Below are 25,818 nucleotides of genomic sequence, written 5' to 3' on the forward strand. Positions count from 1 at the left end.
CAAATGTAACTAATTGGCAACATTCATTGGAGCAGTTGCTGTTCCCTTATTGGTCAAAATATAACGCTTTCAAGGTTACATTGTAAGTTCACAAAATTGCCAACTGTCACATTTGTAGGTCTAAAAAGATTTGTCGCCTACATAAAGGATTACCTAGATTTATCTTGATGGATAAACTGTTACAAAAATAAATTAGAAATTTGGCGTTTACATAAATTGTGGTTCGTTGTAATATCACTGTTACCAAAGAGGATTTGAAATAGATTCTGTGTAATTGAAAAAATAATGTCACTGCGCAACTCACAAAATATACTCTGTATTCACGCATTGTCATTTTTATTTATACGTCAATGTCAGTGAATGTCAGTCATTGTGTTCTCACAGCGTATATTGGTCTGTTCTCGCGTTCTTAACGAGTAAAGTATTATTTACTTTTATTGTTAAAAACATTAGTCGTAAAATAAAAAGCATAATGTATTTTAAAATTTTGTGAATTTATATGTTTTTTGAGTACTAGCGTTTTTCCCTCATTTGTTTGATCTTTAAAAATTTCAAAATGAGATTGGCAGGGACAATTTTCAGTAATGTTACGAAAATGTTGGACTTCTATTCACAATTTAATCCATCGCCGCTTTCTATCAAGCAGTTTATCGATTTCGGTAAGTAAATATTTTGTTCATGGTGCACTTCAGCGTTGTTATAATAGATAAGGGGTCCATAGAATATTATGTGTCTTAAATATAACATAAATACTCAACAAAAAATAGATTTTCATAAAGCACACTTTGTTAAAAAAAAACTAATTTATTTATTCTATTGCAAAGAAAGTCTAATACTTTTAAACAAATCTAGTAATATTATAATTCTAATTAGTTATTCTAATAAGTATATTCCGTTTTATTTTGCTTTATAATTGATAATTTTAGTCATAGCAAGTGTTATGATGTTGGAAGTTATATTTTATAATTAATTTACTAACTACCAAATAGTAGAAATTAATTGTATTACATTTAAATAAAACATACCTTATATTTATTTGGAACATAATTTTATAGCAAAACACATTCTGTATTTACACACATGATGTTAATGAACTTATTTTATTTACAATTTCCTCATGAAAATACATATTTTTATACTTTCATTGAGGTAATGATAACTTCCTGTTTGTTTTCATTACATTATTATTTTGACCTTTGCATTAATTTACCAATTTACAGTTTTGTTTTTATGCTATTGTACATCACCATTACATTCATTTGTCATTGTTCTACTTTCTAACTAGTCTATATATTTATCAACATTTCAGGTTTTTTTTTAATATATCCTGAAGATAATAAATCAACTATACTTTATACTTTAAATTATAAGTATGAAATTATGGATGAATGGAGATTTGTTACTACATATGTTCAAAATGAATTTACAGATCTTGATGTAAAGCATAGATATAGAACATAGTGTGGAAGAGAACACAGTCTACTTATTTTTTTTCTGGGCAGACAAAGCCAGAGGCAAATGCTAGTTATACTTGTTTTCATTGTATGATTTTTTTGAGAGACCTATGTATCATTAAAAATAGTTTCATCTGATAATGTTATTTAAAATGTAAACAAAGCAAATGAAACTTATCAGTTTGCAGAACTGATGGATAATAATATGCCCTATTTACTACACTAACACATACATAGCTATATGCACATGAGTATTGTTTGCTGATTATAATTTTGTCTATAATTATATTTATTTAACAATCAATAGAAAAAATATAAATCTTGTCTTACTATTTTACTAATGAAATATGAAAGTTTGGATGGAAGGATGGATGGATGTTTGTTAGAGTTTGTGAGCTAAAAGGCTGAACAGATCTGGATGAAATTTGGTGTAAATGAAGAGGATAGTCTGGAAGAACACATAGGCTACTTTTCTTTTGTTTATTTTATTATTATTATTAATAACTAAATGGACGAAGTCGCGGGGGGCACAGGTAGTATTTTTATAAATATTTGTATATGCATGTGAATCATGTTTACTTGTTAGTACAAATTTTCAAATTTCAACAATAAAACTGTTGGCAATGTCTTTCACTTCTATGTCCCATTACATTTGTGGTCAGTACAGTAACATTTGTACTTTGTGCATACATAATTCCCGTTAAATCTTGTTAGTATCATGTTTTCTGTTTTGTATTCAGCAATGGACATTGGTTCAGCATTTTTGCATAAGTAAATCTTTACAATTTTGTATATGTGGCGAATTTTAAAATATGTAAGTCTTGCTTGTAAGTTTTTGTGGAGACAAATAATGTTGATGTTCCATTGAAAAGAAAAATAATGCGTAAATATTTTCTTGTTCACGGTATTCGTATTTGAAGATCCGAAATCAATAGTATTCTGACTATACTACTGTTGATATTGACATTCATACAAAAACATAAACCCAAGTTTTTCAGATGAAATATATTTTTATAAATATCTGGTTTACAATATTCCAGTCCAGCGATCTAAATCAGCCCTGGATTAAAACTGAAACAAAGTGAACTGTCATAAAATTGTTTGGGTTTCAGTGTAGGTTTCACATTTCTCTATCATATTGTATATAATTTCTAATAATATTTGTATGTAATTTACAATGAAACATGGTTTATCTTTCAACTACGTTTGATGTTTGCATAACATTAAAGCACTTGCATCCAGGCGCCTGCATTAAGTAAACATTTACATAAACAGAAATAGTTTATGATATAAACGAAATATATTTTTGGGCTACTTATATTTGTACAATTCGAAACAAATTATTTATACTGTTATGTAACGAACTGTCCACATCAGCTTTACTCAGGTAGATACAATCTTTTTTTTAAATAAATACAAAGGAAACAGACTAATGCGCGATACACTTGGCCAGTACAGTTGGTGAGTAGAACTCTGATTGAACCATCAATTAATTGGCAAAGTGTGAACGCTAACATGAGGTAATGAGTGTTGCTTGCCGTTGTACATATGTCCAATTGTACTGGCCAAGTGTGGACCACATATAAATTTAAAAAACTGCAATTATTGTTTTAGCCTCTGTTTATGATATAAAAATCAATATATTACATAGTAAATTATTTGATATAATAATGAAGAAGATAGAAAAAAGTAAGTGTACATTGTTAGTCAATGTTTTAAAAGACATATCAATAAGATGCAGGTGAGGATGTGAAGAATTTGTTATTAAATTTTACTACTGGTAATTTACATATTAAGATCATTAATGTAATTAAAGGAAAATTACGTTCATAAAGGTAAAAACACGACACGGAATGTATTGTTTACACGGTTCTTGGCGCCAACATTTTTTTGTCTATGGTTTTTCAAATTGATAAAAGAGTTTTGTTAATATGACTATTAACATCACCTCACATTTACAGACGTTGGAATAGAGACGTAGCGTTATAAATGTTTATTGTATCTGAAAAGAAAGTATACATGATTGTAAAGATAGCTAAATATGTACTGCGACCTGGCGCACCGCCATAGCTCAGGGTCAATGTCAGACGCAAATTGTAGTTGTTGTGTCGATGCAGCTCAGAAGATATGTAGAGCATCCTGGTTATATATTACACTAGTTAGTGATGTGACATGCTTCATGCACTAGGTATCGATATTTCATGAAATGTAGATAAAGAAAATAGACGTTTGTTACACATGATTTAACAGTTCGTGTTCAAATTTACCTTTTTTCGTTGACATAAATTCGTAATCTAATAATTTAAAATTTGGGAATGACATAACATAACGCATAAGTGATTAAAATAACTCTCATCTTGTTTTTTAATATTTTCTTGAGATTCGATAAGTTTTAATGAAAATTTAATTGGCGTTGTACGTTGACTCGATAAGGCATGTGCCATGTCTAAAGCGGTTAACTATAAATACTGTTATGAATGAGTGCCGTGTTACGTGAGCGCCGGATTAGAATAGCTCTTCGCTCTTCCTGCTTTGTAGATCACATTCTACCTGCATTGACAAAATAACCATGCAATTTAATGAACTAAATACGATAGAAATATATTTTTTAATCGTTCTAAATGTATTTAAATTGCCAGTACAATGAAACAATATCCTCTAATGTTATTAAACATTCTAATATTCATTTATATTTAGACCTAGATCGATATCAAATATTTTTTTTATTACTTCACTAAAATCTAGTGAAAAAAGTGTTTATTGACTTTAGCGTTATAGCGTAAACAAGCGATTGACTTGTTTATTATTCTTTACGTGTAACCTTGAAGGTGTTTGTACGTTCAATTTTATTTCATACGTTTGCTTATATCGCTACTTTTTAGTCCAATTAGCTGCAATAGTTTGGTCTATTAGATATCTGGGTTTTTCATTTATCATTTAACTGATATTACTTATAAGCTGAGATAACCACGTGAATTGGATTTTTAGTTGAATTATGATGTATGTAGGTAATAAATTTTATTTCTTAATATCCAATTTTAATTTTATGTTGTATTTTATTTAATCTACCAAATCGTATGTCGCATATGTTGGGATTTATATTTTTTCATGACAGTCTAAGGCTTCTAATTGACCGATTTCCCAAAAGGAGGTACTCAATTCGTCTGTATGTTTTTTTTGTTTTAAATTTTAGATTGGTACGTGAGTGTAAGTACGTAGTACTTTAATTGTACTGTGCTAAAGTCCACAACAAGTGGGCTGGTAATCGTCACAGTAATTGTGCGACGTCATCGTAAACATTAAGACGTTGGACAATATCGTTGTGATAAAATGACAACTGTTGCTACCCATTGATAGAAAATGTAGCGTAATTCTCAAAATTTAAGGATATCTAAGATAGGATTAGATAAATAAACTTAAGTATTATGTAGGGTTATGTACGATACCGCGAATTATTCGCCACATCCTTTAGTTTTCGACATTAACTGATAAGTGATAACCATTGTTGTTCTTCATTAAATTGTTTTTAATTATCTTACTATTGTTGCGTTTGTTCCGTTATAAAAAGGACTGACTTGTACATACATCGTTGTATCACACCCTAGTAAGAAAAGGCTTTCGGTTTAGATCTTAGTAATAAAATTGGAGTAATCATAGCCTGATATGGCGCTCTCTCATGTCGGAGGCCAAGACCCACTTTGGGTCGCTGCGCCAACGCAGTAAGTAAGTAAGTAATCATAGCCAAATATAGAGTGTTAAAGTGACCATTTAGAAAGTGTCCAGAAACAATACAGTTGTTCAAATACTGTAGCGTATATTTATTTTGTCGAACAATATGTATAGTGGTCTGTGATGATGTAAATTTAAACATACATAATGTAATTCGAGGTTAGATCAGTGTGTACAGTGTATCTCGGTTCACATGTTATTGTTGCGACCGCGCCTCCAGCGAGGCGTTACAGATAAAATAATTTATTCTACTTGTTAAATATAAACAATGTTCATATCAGGTTCAATTATTTACCATTTGACAGTGCGTTAAAGCGAAGTTAAAGAAAAAAACTTTTTGAGATGCAAAAATATCATAGAATTGAGTTCATGACAACTGGTAATAGACAATTAAGTCAATGAAATTCAGACGTCACTAAATTTGTCAAGAGTGTCAAACAACAAAAAAATGTTGTTAGTAAATAGTCAAATATTTTTTCTGTATTTATGTGATAGATTCATTTAAATAGAAAGATAACGTCTTAATTCAAAATGTATAAACTTATAATTACTCACTTTTTTGTAACTTGAGTGGCGTACTATGCAAACAACATATCCAGCGAAATGACCGATGTTAATCATCTATGTGCACTGCCAGCCGAGATCGTGGTTTACATTTTTTCATTCCTGTCTGCAAGAGAACTGATCAAATGCCGCCAACTGTCTATAAGATTGAAAGAAATAGTCGACAGCATGATTCAAACTGAAACTTTGTGGCGACAGCACTGTAAAAAGGACTTTTCGAACATTTACCAAATGGCACGCGACAAAAGTAAGCCAGGCTTGCTATGGTATAATATTTATAAGTCTTTAAAACTATGGTCTAAGTTGGCATACGCCCGCGAAGATTTGGACGAATTCGCTTCTGCTTCAGAATTGAGTAATGAAATTTCAAACGTTATTATTCTACGAGATGGTGTAATAGGAGTCCATACGAGGGGCGGCATAGTATATTATCATATTGAAACATTAGATAAAGCTAAACGCGAAGACATTCAGGGAACATATTTACGTTACATGGAGAATGATGACACGATCGTCATCCTGAGTTACAACCTCCAACTGTTTATAATACGTAAGACAATTCAAAACCCTCGCTTTGAACCATGTGTAAAATTTGATAATGTGAAAACTTTTTTACTGATCGATGAAATAACTTACTACGTTACTTTAAGTGATGATATTTATGAATGTAAACATCGGGATCTTTCCAGCGAGAGGTTAGAACATTCAGATGACGGCGTCATGTCCTTAAGTTATAGTCGCAATAAGCTTTATATTCTCACTTTTCAACGCAACATTTACTCAGTCATTAAAAAGAACCTTGTACTAGAATGTACATTGAGTTCTGATACATGTTTATTGGATCAGCTATCGAAGTATAACTTTTTGGAGAGTCTTGATTGGAGAATTTATAACCAATGGATGTATGTTCTGAACCACAATCTGCCTCATGGTCCATTACGCGATATAATTAAAGTCCGTATGTACGGTGATGTTGTCTTCGTGGGCTCAAATTGGGGTGTACTACGAATCTATTACGCACCATATTCTGGTGAAATATTTGACCTGTACAATGCAGAACCAGTGAGACAATTCAACTTTATTGAGCGCTATGATTGTCCAGTTCTATCGAATTGTCCTATTATTCAGATCGATGTGTCGGAGCGTGAAAACGGCCATACAGTTATTGTGGCAATGCCTAAGAAAATAGCTGTGTTGAATTTCACTCATAACTTTAAAAGGACTGCGTCTGTAGCTATGTTGCCGTATCACGAGAATTCAAAGACGAAAGTACTGAAAATTAAGGATTTTATTTAGTATAGGACTGTAGAACACCGATTGATCCAACTTCGACAAAAATCGTTCAAAATCAATTATAATTTTAAGTATTTTAATACAAAATTGACTTACAAACTACTATTTCCTTCGTTGTTTTTCACTCGTTAAATTAAATGGAATAAAACATAATATCTTCTTTTTTCTATTAATCGTTCTAATATTTAAAATATTGAGTTGGTAAATTTTACGTTTATAATAACTTATTAAATTTCTAATTCGAAGTGACTTAATGCGCTTTATTTTCTTATCGCGAAATGTTCGCTACAAAACGAATCGTTGACGCAAATTATTCAATAACAACTGCGTATAAACTTTTTTTTATTTATCTTTCTAAAACATAAATCCATCCATTTCTTTTTTGTCATAGAATAAACTGTAAACAAACTTTTTAGTATGAATTTTATAAAAACGTATTTCCGCAATAATTTATCAGCACGAATACGTAGTATTCGAAAGATATCTTTTTGATTGACTTTTTTATCTATAACGACTTGTAGGCATAAGGTCGTATAATCAGAGATCTTTGTCTTTAACAATCCTTGTGGGCTCACCAATCGTTGTTATCTTACGCAATATTGTTATCTATTCCAGTACTTAGTATAAATATGTCGTTGTTTTTCTTTGTACGTGCGATAAATTGCAAGACTTATTTAGCCACAAGTTTTAAAATTGTACTAAAAATGTATAATGAGGCAATAGTTTTTTTTTCTGGAGAATTGTTAGATGTTTTCTACTGGAATTTAAGTGACGACATAATTATAAAAAGGAAATTCAAAGAAACTGAAAAATCATGTCCATTCTTTCAATAAATTATTTATATCTGTTCCATTAGGTTGTCGGGTCAATTAAACGCTATTGTTATGTAGAATGAATTGCTTTGTAAACAATTAAATAAATTATGCAACATGACCTAAATAAGGTGTAACTTACGGAAAGAAATGTTATATACCTAAAGTGATGTTCAATCATAAAGTTATCTATGTCTACATTCATTATCTACAACACCTTATTCCGTTAATTCAATTAGTAAAGTATCCTGTGGCTTCCTCGAAAACTGTAATCGACACCGATTATATGACAATCGACACGTCCGAATATGGAGGCGCATGAAGGCTTCGTGCGCATTATCACGCGTTCCGCAACATGTTCCACTAAATGTTTATCCGCGAAACATGTGTCATCGACCGTAAACATGCGCTTGCGATTTTGACCGCTTGACCTTTGTAATACTCAGAAGTTTTTGAAATGTTATTTTTTATGACATAGCTACCTATGAATTGACGCACTATTTGTTTTGCAGATGCTAAAAACTTTCTAATCCCAACATTTTATTACAGCTATCAAATGATACGATAAACTTCGTCGTAGTAGTCGTAGAATTTCCATATAAGTTTAAAATGTGTTATTTATTATTTATAAGTGGATGAATCACAAATGCTGTGCATGACAACTTCATGCTTAAGATTAGCGCATCGATTGTAAGCCGGGATTAATATTTATTGAGCGTGATGATTACGATGTAGCATGTTTATAGTCCTTCAAGTCGACCTTGTATCGTGTGTTTACTGCGTACAATAATCTTCTAACTCACAGTAAAGTTGATCAAGCGTACAACGAGAATTCTTTTCTAAGTAGAAACAAAGACAATGTCGATGTTATAGAGACTATATTAGGGAAGAAAGGGCAGGGATGTTTCAAGTGATTGCAATTTCATTGATGTTCTTGGATATAATGTGCGAGGAAATGTTAATTTTACTCAGTAGTAAAAGTAAATAAAAGTAAATAAAGTTCCAGTGAACGGCAATGGATCGCAATCTAAATGGTATTCGATCCATTGGACTCAAGGTGATAAAGGCGTGGTTGTATTTATGCCTGACTCTTCATTTAGATTGAGTGTTAATGTACACGTAAGTGTTAAATTGTATTTATAAGGCGTATACTATTTATTTGTTGCTACGCCTCGTGACGACACAATAATCATATTTGGTATACACGTTAATATGCAAGTGCAAATTATCTGCATGGATATTAATGCTAAATGAAAAGCTATTTTAACCTATCCAAAGAAAGACTGATTGTTTAACACAGTACAATTCCGCTTGTTTAAAGCAATTTTTTTTCGATTGCCTGTTGGGCAAAATCCAAAACACGATTATCATTAGCATAATGCGTGAGCTCAACAGAAGCTTATCAATTAATCAAATTGTCGTCATGTTTATTGTTCTTTGTGTCGTGTTTTATTGCATCTTTATATGCAGCAGTGTTTCTTTTGGAAAGGGTGTCTTTATTTGTACTTAGTTTGGTTGAAATTGCGCGACTGCGATGACTGCAGGCTTTTTAACCTCTGATATTTTAGTCAGGTGCTTACACACGGTGTGAACATGTATGGAAGTGCACACCTATTTGGACTTGACATCCGCGACCCAATAAAACTATCATCCCATGAAGTATATAGTCTGCGGGGACTCTTAAGGATTTCTTATACTATTATTATCCCATTCTTTATCAGTACCAGACACAATTCTTATAATATACCTTCTTTGCATAAGAATCTATTCCAATGCACACTAACAATCCTACGAAAGGAAGTGTTTAGAAAGCTATTTAGCATATTTTACGTAACACAGACGCATAGCTTCTGTTTTGCTAGAGGACTTTGAACTCTGCCTGGATTTGCTCAGTGTCAGCTGGCACGCGTGACGTTGTGCCGTGATCTAGCGTAATCTCGAACATTGTGGTAATAGTTGCGTGACGTAGCGACAGAAGATATTTCTGTATTCTATATATTTGTTTAACATTGCTTGACACCTTAGGAGAGATGTAGAGATTATAGTTTAACTAACTATAACAAACAAAGAAACCCTTTAGGATTTGCAAACCTATAGGCACTGGGTTCTAAAGTTAATTATATACTACGTTTTTTCCTGCGATTAATGTTATCTATATTTTAAGAACGTCTTTGCCGCCTACGTTACATTGTTTATTTTCATTTGCAAGTTAAATTTAACGTAACACTATTTTTACTTTGGTACCGGTTAGAAATTTCCGTCACTGTCGACTGTTCTAGAATTAATCTTGGCCATTTGGTCGTCAGATCAATGAATGTTTTTGTTTATTTAGCACCTAAATATATGAATCCGGTAGAAAATATCATAGTACAGTGCGCTTGGCATGAAACATGTTATTTTGGTAATGTATCTTTAGATGTTTCGTCATTTACGGAAAATACCATATTGCATTTCTGAACATCAATTCCTAATTTTAAAAAATCAAAACAATAATAAATGAATTTACCTAAAGCAAGTTTAAACTTTAAACTAGTGATGTTACTTTTATACTTCGAAATCCAGTTGAATGTAAACAAAATGATCAATATTCGAGGAAAAATGTGGTACGATTTAATGAGGTCAAACAGACGTATGAAGAAGACGCAACCTTCAACAAACAATATAATGATCCAACTGCTCAAACTTTTATATTGATGTATGAGAATTATATTGCTAGTATTATTGTGTTAATATGAACCATATTTGTACGTTTATTAGATTGCTAAAGCACAATAGCCTAATTTTTTAAACTCATAATTGGAAAACTCTTAGCCCAAAAAACCTTTAACCAAACTGAGGTAAAAAAAAAGGAAAAATCGCTTGCCAGTATTTGCTGTTGCCAAATAGTGGTCAGATTTGTCATGTTTTACATTTGTTATGGTTTAAAAGACTTTTATTGAAACACCTGAACTCGAAGGTTCTTTCCTGTTAAAGCCAACGGAGCTTTTGCCTTGTCATTTATGTCTACTTTTACATTAGGCTCTGAGATCAGGCAACATTCAGGGTCAAACTCAGCTCGTTAAACTGTGGCCTCTCCTTTTATTGCTGTCATATTGGCTTAAAAGCATTGTTTAATATTTGAAAAAGGAAGGTAACCCTTTGCCTTTTAGACTTTCCAATTTATTACTAGCCCATGACTAAATTTATAAGGTAGTTAATTGTCTTAAAATATCATTTGTTATGTAAATATTTTCGTATGTCTAGACGCGAAGGACGCAATTGTTTATAAATAAGAAATCGGTGTCAAAGTCCGATCAGCTGTTGATTCACAAAACTCTCATGGACTTTGCACGACGTTTGTCTACGTGTTTGCATACTTGAGCAAATGTTTGTCACACGTCATGTTACTTAGAATCTATTTTTTCCATTTGATGGTTATGGTTGTTTGTTAATTGTGATCAGTGTGTTAAATGTGGGAAGATTGTATCCTTCATATTCATATAAGATACCATTTAAGCTTTGGTATCAATAACATGAAATAGTAACATGTGCGCATCACAAATTATACCAGGATCCCATATGGTGTTGTACTTACGTATACTACATCATGTGACCTGCCAAATCGTTTGCGTCATGAGTGACAACTCGTCCATTACCATTAAAGAAACTGGAACATGTTGAAATACGAAAATAAATTAAAACTGGTTTCGTGGACGATGAACCGGTTACCGGTGCAATCAATGCGCTCTTTGTTTATTCATTCCAACGGTAGCAAGGGTTTGTGTATAGTTCCAAAGCTAACAATATGCAATTTGTGTATTTTGTCGTAGGTTACTTATACTTCATTGTGGGCCTATTCAACGTTGCCTAGAACAATGGTGAGAACATCAGGTTACAACAATGTTGTGGCTATTATTAAGTGTAGACGAAGCAGTTTAGGTAATCTTGCTGCAGTAAATTTACGAGAGAATTTAGTAAAGGATAGTCAGGCCATAATATCTTATTATAAAAAAAAAGTATTAATTAAACCTTACAAGAAATTTCAATTAATATGTGTTAGTGTTGCATTAAAGAGAATTATCGCGACCCAGTAACCTTATCTACTAACCATTGCAGTTTCTCAGTTCTGTAGATAGAATTTCAATTACCGCACCACCCACGTACAAACGAGGCGACATTGATTTTCTGAGCCGCCGACTTGGAAAACTGACTAGGGTGCGCTTCAAGGTTTATATGCCTGATAAACTAATAATACTGATTACAGCTGTGTCACTAAAGAGTATAAAATTATTTGATTATCAAAACAATAGATTGTTTTTCAATAGATATGGCGTTAGTTAGATCGATTATGTTTGAACCAAATGCATTTGAATTTAAAATTAAAAGCAAAAGATTCGTAATCTTATATCTATTTTGACTGACTGTTTTACCTTTTCGCAAGACCTTATGTGACCAATATGATTGTTTCAGCCAATGCTGAACATTTTTATCATACATTCGGCTTCCTGATATCTGCCGTCCCAATAAACGTCATCGTTACGTAAATAAATACTGAAATAAGGAAGTGATGAGATACGTTTGTAAATTTGTAAAATGTTTCATAAATGATGTGTTTGTCGTAAACAATATGACCGTGAAGTCGAAATATACTGTTGAATTTGACTACTAAAACTGTAAACATGTAGTAAAAAAAAATGATTTTAATGTTTTTATTTTTTAACTATTAATTTTCTTGTTACAGGTCTCAACGCTTGCGAGAGGAAGTCGTACTTGTTCTTGAGGAAGGAATTACCAGTGAGGTTAATAATTTCTTTAATATACACTTTCGTGCTGGCATCATGCCAGGATCGCAAGGCCTCTGTAGGTCAATGTTCAGTTCATACAAAGAAACGCATCTGTCAAAAGTGTTTACTACGTACTATGTCTATTCAATTAGTTAAATCGAGTAGGAATTTAGAATTGTGTTTATGCACATTTTTACATTACCATTTTAAATAATCGTTCACACTACATTTAAATGTAATAATATCAAAAGTTGGTATCAAATTTAAAAAACAAATTATAATTATGTAAAACATGGTATCGCCCGCGACTCCTTCCACGTGGAATTTAAAAAAAAAAATGTGCCCATGTGTTCTTCCAGACTATCCTCTACATCTATATCAAATTTAATCGAAATCCGTTCATCCGTTTAGACTACAAACTCCAATAAACATCCATCTACACTTTCGCATTTATAATATTAGTATGAGTAGGATAAATGTTGAATTGGTCGTTACTGTATATCGTAAAGAATTCTAGAAAAAGTCTAGAAACCAGTGATATTTTTGTTCTGAAATTAAAGCTAGGAAAGTTCCTACCGACTGTCTACTGATTTATCAATTGAGTTAAATGAACGCGTAGGTATTGGACGACACAAATTAAATGAGATCGCACCCGACAATTGTTTTATTGTTTTTCAACAGCACAGAATTAGTCTTTTGGTCCAACTCGTCCCCCAAATATTTATAGTAACATACTTCACGTCAGAATAACATTTTTTCTCTTTCTTCTCAATGTCGTTAATGTAGTTATTTAACAACAAAATCGTTATTTAATGAGGTGAATTACATTAACCTTAAATTAAGTACCAGAAGACATTGACAAGAAAAGTTAATCCAATTATAGTATGTGTCCACATTAATATCTTTTCAGTCTTATTATAGGAAAAATAGAAGGGTAATTGGTATGTGCCAACAATACCGAACTCGTCAAATTGTAGTATCTACTTAAAATGGAATCGAAATATGAGTGAAAGTAGATTATAAATGTCAAACTTTTTTTAATTTTTCTGTATATAAAATCAATACTATATGTAGTCGAGGACAGGTTACGATTGACGTGTATGTACTCTAAATACTTCATCGCGTTCGATTCAATTGTATCCTAAAAAAAAACAAACACAGTGTTCAAACCTGATTGCCTACTTACAGGTGAAACGAATGTTGGTTAGTCATACGCCAATTAAGAACGTTTGTGAACATGTAATTTACAAACTTACTTTTTTAGTCTCAATATACACATATGTAATATAAATCTATCTATTTTATGCACATGACATGACAAAAATGTAGATAAATTCGAGAACATATTTTTTAAGTTGTGGGTAATGTCTACTGGAAAATTGTTTCGGTATTATTTTCACTTTTATGGTAAACAGTTTGGCCGATTTTAAAGCTGTCTTCGATTTATATTACTTCCCTTTGTATCGAAAGTAGGTATAAAAAGTCATTATTCAATCGATACAATTCTTTAGGTTATTAGTGTGTACAGTGTAAACAGTAGAGTGTAAACTGAGGTGTTAGGTATCGGCTAGCCGTGACACAGATCGTTAGTATATCGTAACAATACCTAATCGCGCACGTAAACATGTCTTTGAGAGGTCGATACGATCTGTCCTCTGCGGTTTGACGACCTGATAGAACCTTGAAATTATCGCGAATTGCATTGCTTGCTAACTTCATCATTATCAACTATCAATTCACGAAACAAACAATGGACTTTGAAATTTGTTGATGATAATAATCAAGGTTAATTCCCAACCGGATTCAGTTGAGTGTTTGTTGCAATTTTTTCATGATTGGCACATGAGTAAATAAATAAAAAGTATAATAATTCAACTCTGACTATAATATTACTTCTTACCATCTTACTAATATTATAAATCCAAAAGTTTAGATGGATGAATGGATGGAGATATGTTTATTCGAGTTTGTAACCTAAACGGCTCACTATTAAAATTGTCATAGATCTATCGGATAATCTGGAATTTTGTTTAATTAGTAACACATAGCAAATAAAAGTTTCGTGTCTAAATTTTTGATTATTTACTTTACATTGAAAAGTACATAATAACTTTAATATTGCGACTGTTTGTTCATAATTACCAAACAATTACGTTATCACATCATTCGGAAAGTGATAAAAATAATGAAGTTCATAATTGCTGCAACGTTGCCGGATAGTGGTAATTACACGTACACATATCCGTATTAGTATGGATTTTTATTACTACAAATAGGTTTTAATAAGTCTGGCTTCTTCGTTTTTCTTACAAACTACAATTAAAGTTACATTGTATTAAAAGGCACTTATATAATTCCTTATACACCACATAATGAACACGCCTATTGTCTTATCTTGCAGAATTATAATTTTGCGTAAATTCATCATGTAAATTGGTGTAAAATTATCTTCCTTTGTTTTTGTATGCAGTTTTTAAACATTAATTATAGGAACCGGTTCTGTTGTTTATACGTTTATTCAAGGACACAATATCCAGGGAGTAATTTTACTTAAGCTATGATATACAAATTTAAAACCAAAGGTCGCATATGTCTTAAATGTTGATAAGAGGTTCTATTGTTTCAAATAGCTTTTACTTCTAAGATAATTTCAAGCGTGGAAGAACTTTATACTAACTAAAAACTGTATAAACATGTGTGCGTCTATAAACGTCTAACGACCAATCGAACTTTCGAAATCATGTCAAGATTGAACTCATTTTTTGCAACAACCAGTTATATTGCGAACTGTTCGTTCGCATATATCAATAGATGCATAGGCAAAGTCAAATATGATCGAGATTAATATGTGAAACATAAATTGTTGGGAACTAAAGATATTTAATAATTATATAGACTACACATAACGAACAGTATTTTTTCACCGATAACTTCTGTGTACGGTAATATCTCAAAGTCAAATTTGTCATACCGAGACGCTTCTCAGTGTCTGATTTATTTGTTTGTTTGTGGTTTTGACTATCGGACACCAGGTAGCGCTGGTAATATTATGTGAAAAAGTGTCAACTAGGCTTACTGTATATATTTTTTGAATTTCTTTGTCCGAACAGACCTCATCTTTACCATTTCTCTGGTTGTAACATTAAAGTTATGTTTATTTCCATAGGTTGGCGAACATAATGAAAGAGATAGCGTTACTCCCTGAGAACCTACTCCGGATGCCCTCAGTGGGCATGGTGAACCAGTGGTATGAGCGGTCCTTTGAGGAGATAATACAGTTTGAGAAGATGGAACCAGAACCGCCAATCTTAAGCCAGTAAGTAATCCATTAAATTTTACGAAAAAACACTACTATTTAAGAGAAACAATCTTAATGGCCGTGAGTAAAAGACTATTTTTAAATATTAAAGAAGCCCACTGTTTAAATAAATTTAGACGAATGTATCGATGAACAGCTATGTAATAATAGACGGAAGCTTTTAAGGCAAAGCGTCACAACGTTCTTTTTATAGCTCTTTGTGTGTCAACAACTCTGTACACAATGCTCAATAACTTCTCTCGACTTACGACCTTCACGATGCTTCTTCACATTTTATAGCTATAAGCTATAAACGACATAGAGTTGTTAAATTTCGTAGGTATATTAATTTGACAATAAACATCTCTTATTTTTGTCCAATCAAGTGGTTCTTTTTGGTGAAATAAAAAAAAAACAACTCCTAAGATCAGATTGCTTGCGAAAACATAAATATCTAACCGTCAACTTTATTTCTATGTTAGGGTACTTTTATTTTTAACCTTTTAACCGAGTTTTTTAACCCTAATTTTTATTTCGTTTTCTAGCACTAACCAATTTTGCTTTTCAATGTCTTTACGGTAACTTTGGTGTCTCAGATCGTCAATATTGGACAGGTTCTGCGAGAGGCTGGTGCATATCCGAAACAGGCACGCGGATGTTGTGCAGACGATGGCGCAGGGAGTCCTTGAACTGAAGGAATCACACGAAGTCGATCCTGGCACTGAGAACTCCATACAGTACTTCTTAGATCGCTTCTACATGAGTCGGATATCAATTAGGATGCTTATTAATCAGCACAGTAAGTGTATATTGCTACATGGTTATTTATGTCTGGTGTTTGTGAGTGGCTTCCATATTGAGAATGCGTAGGCTTCTATATTGAAAAGCATGACGATCTGTTTTATTGTAGCTTTTTGACAGTTGAAATGTTTGGTTAATGCAACCCGTTAAATTGTCTTAATAGAAATATTACAAGTTAATTATAGATCTAAAAGTTTAATAACCTTTTGTTGACCTTCACTTGTAACCTTGTCTGCGTCTCCATTATACGAGAAAGGTCGAACAATGAAATCTGAGCAAAAACGCTTTCGGCCATATGCCGACACGAATACCAATTTCAGTCCGATGTTCTCTATTTATAGCTTTAATATCAGATAATAAAGTACCTTTTTTTCTTATATGTAGTAAACATCTAATAAAAGTTATTGCTACAATGGAACTGGGTGATTAATAAAAACTTAATTAAACGTATCTAATAAATTAATGTTGCAGGGATGGTCTAAAAACTTGGATTATTCCCAACCGTCACCCCGCTCTGTCCCCACGAGAGAATAAAAAGTTTTACTCTCACTATCACCAATAAGGTGTCAGATGGAACCGTTATGAAATAAAATAAGATCCAACCGTCCCCCCGTCGCAAAAGGTGGGACGGATAAGACTTTTTATTCTCATCTATCTCCACGTGTGGACAGAGCGGGGTGACGATTGGGAGTAATCCAAAAACTTTTGCGATCAGATAGAACATTCCAACTATATGAACCAATACAAGTAGTTAACTTGCATACCAGATATACAAATAGTACAAAATTGGGTGTGTCTATATCTAATAATAGATACAAGATTAATGTAAGACGACCATAGATATAGTACTAATACAAGGTCTGCCCTTGTGCTAGTATCCATCTACAATCGTGGAAATTTGCTGTGTTCACTTCAGGAAGAGTTGCCTTGTTCATTGCAACAAGATAAACTTCGCCTTTTCCAACTACGATATAATAAAAGAAACTAGCCATGTATCACTATATGATTTTTCGTACAGACACAAATTTAAGATGCGTTGTATTAATTTTCGTTAGGCGTCTCTTTTCAAAACGTTCAAACGATTGTAGCTTTTGATATGGAACACCGCCAGTTTCCCCGATTGTACCTTATCCACATGATCACTACGTTTAGTAATCACTTCCTACAGTTACACTTCCTTTGTTGCGTGTCCTCAATATAAATTATTCTGCATTAGCTACTTTTGCACTCATCGCGAATGCCGCGGATATTCCATAACTAGAAACTTCCTTAAATACGACTAAGTGAGATTTTCGAATAATGAAAGAGCTGATTACGTGCAAAAAATTTAAAACAAATTGTACACAGGTTTACAAATAATCGATTAGAATCATGATTGCAAATGTTGATTATTGGATTTAAGATTCAATTATCGCCACTTAGATTGGTTTATTGCCAAATCCTAAGGATTTTTGGGGTGGAGGCTCAATTTTTTTCACTCCACACAACATTTATGTAGAGTCAGAGTCATTAACTAGTTATAACAGCCAAATAGCAATCGGTTTGACAACGACGATATTCGAATACTGGTCTCCAACAGCGCTCCTCTTCGGCGAGCAAATGGGTGGAAGACAGGCGTCAGTAAACGGTATGGGTTGCGGCGGGCGACACATCGGCTCTATAGACCCGGCGTGCGATGTAGCTGCGGTCGTACGAGACGCGTATGAAAACGCTCGATTCCTATGCGACCGGTATTACCTCGCGTCACCTGAACTTGAACTGCTGCAGAATGGAGGTAAGAATTAGAGTGTCCGCACACCTGAAACTAAACTATCTCACAACTGTTCATCATCCAACCATCCATCTAAACTTTCGCATTTATAATGTTAGTATGATTTTATAAGAGTTCTAACTAGCTTTTGTTTTCCTTTTCAGTTGCCTCAGATCGTCCGATGCCTATAATCTACGTTCCTTCACATCTATATCACATGCTGTTTGAACTATTCAAGAACGCGATGCGAGCTGTTATGGAGTGTCATGAAAATGCACCTCCCCCTATACAAGTTAATTTAGTGACGGGCAAAGAGGACATCTCAGTTAAGGTATGTGCATATTGTTGACCTTTCATACTCTTTGACAAAACAGAGACCTATAGTTAAGTCTTACTACCTAAATAATTGATCTTTGATGAAGATTATCGTGGGATTAATAACTCATTGTAAGTTTATCACACTTATTGATGACATACTCGATAATGCACAATACACATACATCGCATTCATCAATAAATAAACAATTATCCAATTACGCAATAGGGTTGTCACCTCTAACGAAATGAACAGTAATTCCTTGACTTTTGAATCGTCTTTACTTTAACTTCCCAGTCCTGAAAAATGAAATGCAGTTTTTAAATGTTTTTTTTTTAATATTATAACTAGCTGTTCCCGTGCGGCTTCATCCGCATGAAATTATGAAAATTTTATTTTATGTTTACATTTGTCAAATTATCAATTGCAAATGTGAAAATTACATACATGATGATTAACAATTGCAATCTTGCTTTATTGATGTTGACAGCTTGTAGTTTATGGTCCCTTTCCCACATTAAAGTGTTTTTCCAATTTATATATCCCCTAAGTTTAACAGCGTGAAAACATATAGCCTAGAGCTCGTATGTGTAGGGCTTTTTATTAAAGAATTATTCAAAAACATGGTGTGTTTGCTGACATCCTACGCCACAAAGTAGTGTTTATTACATTATTATAGATATGGTAACTCTATGCTACGTTACGTGTCAATGATATACTGCTATATAATTTTATTGAGTGGAAGTGGTAATGAAATATCACGCCTCTGTCATATGAAGTTATCTTGCATCGAACACGATCGCTAAATGAGACCATAAGCTCTGACATCTGTTTATTCAATGCATAATATCCTTGATATCATTTTCGTAGAATTTCACACGCTGACTTATTTTACTTTTAAAGTAGTACTTTTTACCTTTGACTAAACTATTGCACAACTGGTGTGCGATTGTCGATTGTTTCGCAGCTCATACAACTGTTTAGTTGCACAACTAAAACAAAACTAACAAGACACAACAAAGAATCAAACGGTGCCTAAAAGTTGTGCGATAGTTTGTTAAAGGTGTGCGCGCGCTTTTATATTTGTTATCCCAATCGAGGCATTTTAGGCGACCCCAAATAAGGGGTCCTTAGATCCTTTAGTCCTTTTATTATATTTAATTCATTTAAAAAAGTACTTATATGAAGATAAAATGTTCTAAAAATACACGTGTTGTGACGATTTCCTAGGAAATGGTTAGTGTTTGATTTAGTGTTGTCTTGTTTACGATTTCATTAATATTTCATATCAAATTGATCTGTCGCTTTTACAATTGACATCTACAAATTTAAAGTTTATTTGGTGAATAAATATAAATATATCATGATGTATGTCTGACGTATTATCGATATAGGATAAAATTGAGTTCATGAAAAAACTATATTTATTTATTTCATATTTTCTTTGTGGTGTGATTAGGATGGTAAATAAAACATGGAAACTTTGTATCTAAAAGTGTCAGTAAACAAGAACAATTAGGTTTATACCTAAAGTTTCATAGCCAGCCGTTGCATGAGCGTAGACAGCGGTGGGAGCTCCCCCCAAAAATAATGTTAAAAAAAAATGAAGCCTTAGACTTAGCCTAGATCTGCAATTGGCTAGATTGACAAACGACGCCCTTGTTTTCTAATACCGTTTTATTAATATTTTTGTTTGCAAGAGTAATTATACTAAAATTATAAATGCAAAGGTTTAGATGGATGTATAGATGGCTGTATGTTTATTAGAGTTTGTAGCCTAGCCTAAACGGATTTCAATGAAATTTGGTATAAATGTAGAGGATAGTCTGGATGACAACTTAGGCTACTCACTATTGTTTTTTTTCATTCCACGAGGACGGAGTCGCGGGCGAAAGCTAGTAACAGATATAATATTTCTAGATGTCAGACCGAGGAGGGGGTATCCCGCGCAGCGTGTCCGACCTCCTGTTCAAGTACATGTACAGCACGGCGCCGCAGCCATCCAAATCTGATTCGCACACAGTACCGCTGGCTGGTGAGTACATTATTTATAACACACGAAACATAACACACGAAAAACATAGTAACATAGCTCTAATAACCCCTCTAATGACCCCCCAGCAGCATTTAACCATTCGCTAGTGTTTTCTTCGATAACTTAATGATATGCATTTCCAAAATACTAACTTGAGTTTTACTACGTTGAAACTTAGGTCCAACTAACACTAAAATCACCAAGTATTGATGAAATAAATCGCAACTTCAGAAACCCAGCATAAGTCTAAAAAGTAATTCATCATTCTATTCTAACAGAATTATGTCGAGTTCCCGTTGGGCTAACCGATCGACCCAATGGACTTTTTTTTTCAAACTGGGAAACGTTGGGAAAACTCCCTTTTAGGCCGATAGGTAGGGTAGGATATTTTGTTAGACGGAGAAAGGGATAGATGTGAAGAGAGTAGATAGTTACATGTAGGATGTAGACAAATTATTATTTATTTAAGTTTATGTATATATATGTTTATAAATAATTGTTATCAGTAAAATGACCATGACAAGAAAACAAATATGAATGCTCAGTAATAAATAGTATATCTGATCACGTATACTATTTATTATCAGTGTTTTTAACATAAATAAAAAGAATATATAAATTGTTATGTAAATATTCCATTTATTACTTAAATGTACGTGATATTGTAGTTAAATATTATTACTATTGCACGCTGTAGTGGGCAAATTATATATGTAGGAAGCCAACATTGTGAAATGTATATTTTTTACGAGAAGGAATTTAAATTCCTAGCGTTAACGCTAGTAGTACTCTTTGATGTCAGTTTTATTATTCTTTTAAGGATGGTATTTAATCCATAAAAATACAAGATATTTTATTCCAGTAAAACCTGTAACTAGAAAACTTGATGGTAAGTCACCTTCATGTTAATGCAGGTTTATCGGAGGTTTTAAATAAATGTCGTTGTAAAAGCACTTTACAATAAATCCTTATGATGTTGAATAACACGGCGGTACATGTTATTAGAACTAATTATTAGCACCTCTTCTCTATATTATTAGCTTCCCTCCTTATTCTTCTCCTTTAAGGTCGACGCTAAAGGTTTTCATCCTCCACATAACTCCTGTCGTCCGTCATCTCAGTCATCACTCTCTTCCATATCATGCCAATTTATACTCAATTATTCCATCTTTTTCTAAGTCTATCATTACTCGTGTAGATACATACTCTATGTGATAACTGCACTATAATATCTCATTTTACATGATTTTCTCGTATTAAAGTGAATTCGATTCCGCGGCATTTTAATAGTACGGAATAATGAACTCGCACTTCGTACTATCTTTCGGTTACATGAAAGTCACATTAGGTTAGATTGTGTTCAAACGACAGTTTGATCGTAGATAACAATACTGATACGGTGAAGTAGTACGATTTACCGATGGCAATATGCCATATATACATATATACTCTTCCGGGTACTTATGTTATTCTCCGTTGCTAGGTTACGGGTACGGGTTGCCGATATCGAGGCTGTACGCGCGCTACTTCCACGGCGACCTGGTGCTCATGTCCTGTGAAGGATACGGAACTGACGCTGTCATATATTTAAAGGTAAGTCAGTTTTGAAGAGCGTGGCTCAAGGGATTACGGGTTCTGGGTTTGATTTTCGAATTTGATATGTACAAAATTTACGGGTATATGTATATATGTGTGAAGTCAACCCGCAGTGCAGCATGGTTGACTATGGCCTAATTATCTAACTTAGGGTAGGCTTCGAGCCTCAGTGGGGACGTATATAGTGGTGATGATGATGAATAGTCTTTATGTTGTCACGTAATTCCTTTGAGAGTTCTGGAACAGAATCTATTTTATACGTAAGATCCACTAATTTAGGAGGTTTTAATTAGCAAAACTTTTATTAGAATTTTAAATAATTTCTGCTACTGTATTATGTTTAAACGTATTATCAGAGAACATTGCCCCTTATTAAATTTTTAACTGATAAGACAAAATCTCTCACACTTCTAGTATTAGCTAAGTAAACAATTTATGTTTACTAGAATTATTCTCGAGAAATATCAAGTAAATAGTTTTTATAGGTTAGTTGTGCAGAAAGATAACAGTTGTTTTTTTTAATGGTACTATAGTAGTTGTCAGATGTCTTGGCGGCTCGGAATATAGTACGATTCGCTGCGCAGAACAAACATTTTAGATTTAGCAGATGTGAAGAGATGTGGATGTTAAACCGCTAAGATATTTGAAATTGTTTATACTAGTTATCAAAACATGATATGGTATAACGTAGCTATTTATTGATGAAATAATATTTGAAATCGGATTAGTAGTTTTTGAGTTATTTCAATACATACGATGTTACAAATCTTTCCTCTTTATAATATTAGTATAGATATCGGATGACATTGTAATGGTTATGTTGTTTATGTCGATCTAAAACTATATCATCCTTGTCATAAATAATGAAGGTTAAACTGATATTGACAATTTAAACAAATATGCGTTTTATTTACACTTGTTGGATATTGTTTAATCTCTTAGAATTAAAAGCAAATCTATCAATGTATTTACCAGAGATTTGTACTATCGTTTTTATCTATATTAAGTTTATAAACAAGCCATATATTTTTTCAAAAACGTACATGTGTTTCGCTTGTGTTTTTTAGATATCGTGAACTTTTTAAAATCAATAACCATTACAGTTAAATTTACTATTTGTCTGTATTAATTTGGATATTAAAAAAATATTAAATCTCATTCCAGGCATTATCAAATGAAGCGAACGAACTCCTGCCGGTGTTTAATAGAACGTCTAGTAAATTCTACAAGTCGATGCCGACGCTCGCTGATTGGTCGGGCTCCCTCAATACAGCCAGTAACTCGCAATGCGCACGCGCGAAGAACAGAGAGAAACTCTCGCCCTCGATATCGCACGGATTATAACCTGTACACTGGTAACACTCGAAATATACTAATTGTCTATGGTATCCGTAGGAAATGTCTATGGTACTTGTACCGGAACAACAAATGCAAGTCATCGGAAAACAGTAAATAAGTTCTATATTATCTATGGTTTATTGGAATACGACATGCAAGTCTTTGGTAAGACTCGCAGTAATCTACTATGTTGTCTATGGTAGCGTAACGTGTGAATGTTTGACGTGTGATATTGTGACTGAAAAATTCAGTGTTTTGTGATTTAATGTACAAATTTTATCAATGGTAATAGATATTATATATCTAGAATTTATTTCTCGGCTTAAAAAAGTCTAATTGTAGATTTAACTGCGAGTCTATGGTTTGTTTTTATTGTATATTTTTTACACATGTGATACTCGATTTAGCGATAATGGTATTTGAATGAATAATGACTAAGTACTAGTACAATTGAATTTGTTATTTCATTGACCGTGAATGATATGCTTGAATAGTTTACACAAATATTCTTGATCCTTAAAAATATAAAAAATGATCCGATTGTATGTTCTTTAATATTTGTGTAGATTATACAACTTGTAGACATGTTAAATTTATTCTATAATGAGAAATATAAATTGATTACATCAGTGAATGATTGACGGAGATGGTTTTAAAAGTATTTGGTATTTCGTGTCTGAAAAAAGATAAAAAATTACAATTGACATATGACCTCTAGAATTTAACTCGGATGATTGTCTTAATTTTTTTTTTATTATGATGGTGTTATAGTTTTTAATAAACCGAATATCCTTTGGGACTAAATCAATGTTGTATTTGTTGAGAAAACTAAATATACTTGTGATAAGTATACTTGTGAAAAGTTGATATCACTAGATATAGAAATAGAAATATATTTTGATGAATCCTAATATTCCAAATAAATTGATGGTAAATATCAAGAAAAAATGTCAATATAATATATATTCTTAAAATTCTACGTCTTAGACTAATTAATAAATAGAGAAAGTGTCTTGAAAATGTTACTCAAATGTTTAAGCAAAATCTTAACATAGGTTTTTTATTTTCAATTTTGGACTTTAAATATTGTTTAAATTTTGATTCTCTATCAATTTTTTTTGTAACCTGTAAATTGTGACGTTTTCTATGTATTTATTAGCCTAAGAGTGAAGCAATAATAATTCTTTTATGCTCAAAGTAAATAAAAACATTTGATACACTCCGTTAGAATTTAAGTTCTAACGACATCGTGTAGGTCAAATATAACTTATTTTCTTGAATAATCGATATATGCTTGTAATACTCTAATTGTTACAATATTTGATATTATTTTTATAGTGACTTTTGGAATAAGAATGCATAATATTAGATCAAATTAATCGTAGATTACAAATAGTATAGACGCTTATAAGAAGTAAATATTTAAATGTATAAATGGATATTTAGGGCCTGTCCCACAATTCTTGTAAATTGTCAAATAACAATCCAACGTATAAAATATGTGATGGAAATATCGGATCTTGATCTGTCAGTGAGGTCACATTTAAGCTATCTGAACCTCTATCAGCCAGTGGTGGGACAGGCCCTAAATCGTGTAATTTAAAAAAGTAAGTGTCGGCGCCACTGTCGTAAAAACAGCCGTATGATTGGCAGAAAAGCAATCGTTTGACATTTTACAACTGCTGGTATTACGATTTTTACAAACCGATATTCAGTAATATTGTTCAAATAAAATTTGTATAACATCTATACATTTAAATTTTGCTTATAAGTCGCTGGGGCCATTTTCATGACATCTGATTAATGTATGATTTTGTACACGACCATTGATAATACCTGCAAAAATGTTGCCATTTCAATATTTTTTTTAATCAAGATCAAATATTTATATAAGAAATAAGTCAGATGTCAAGACAAATGGGACTTTTTTGCACAAGGATTCCATTATATTTCCAGTTTTATACAAATTTGTTATGCGAATAGTAAGTAAAAGTATGATGCTTATAACCTCTGTGGTGCGTTCCTACCAGGGCCAAACAATATCAACTTATTACAACTAAATATAAGGC

The 25,818-nt window shown here is 32.6% G+C and overlaps 1 protein-coding gene across 2 annotated transcripts; it reads left to right on the forward strand.

The window, feature by feature from the left end:
• Positions 1-376: 376 nt before the first annotated feature.
• LOC106101913 (pyruvate dehydrogenase (acetyl-transferring) kinase, mitochondrial) lies at positions 377-24,776 on the forward strand. Of its 2 annotated transcripts, none has more exons than XM_013281276.1 (9): positions 377-659; positions 12,573-12,630; positions 15,782-15,931; positions 16,510-16,712; positions 18,294-18,488; positions 18,629-18,795; positions 20,701-20,815; positions 22,299-22,408; positions 23,576-24,776. In XM_013281276.1, exons 1-9 carry the CDS (start codon positions 557-559, stop codon positions 23,753-23,755), a joined length of 1,281 nt encoding a protein of 426 aa, XP_013136730.1. In that variant the 5' UTR covers positions 377-556; the 3' UTR covers positions 23,756-24,776. The 2 variants fall into 2 exon arrangements, with proteins under 2 accessions (XP_013136730.1, XP_013136731.1); XM_013281277.1 differs by having other exon boundaries at positions 16,528-16,712; positions 23,576-24,775.
• Positions 24,777-25,818: the final 1,042 nt, after the last annotated feature.

This window comes from Papilio polytes, unplaced genomic scaffold (genome assembly GCF_000836215.1).
Source record: "Papilio polytes unplaced genomic scaffold, Ppol_1.0 DF823935.1, whole genome shotgun sequence".
Classification (NCBI taxonomy): Eukaryota; Metazoa; Arthropoda; class Insecta; order Lepidoptera; family Papilionidae; genus Papilio; species Papilio polytes.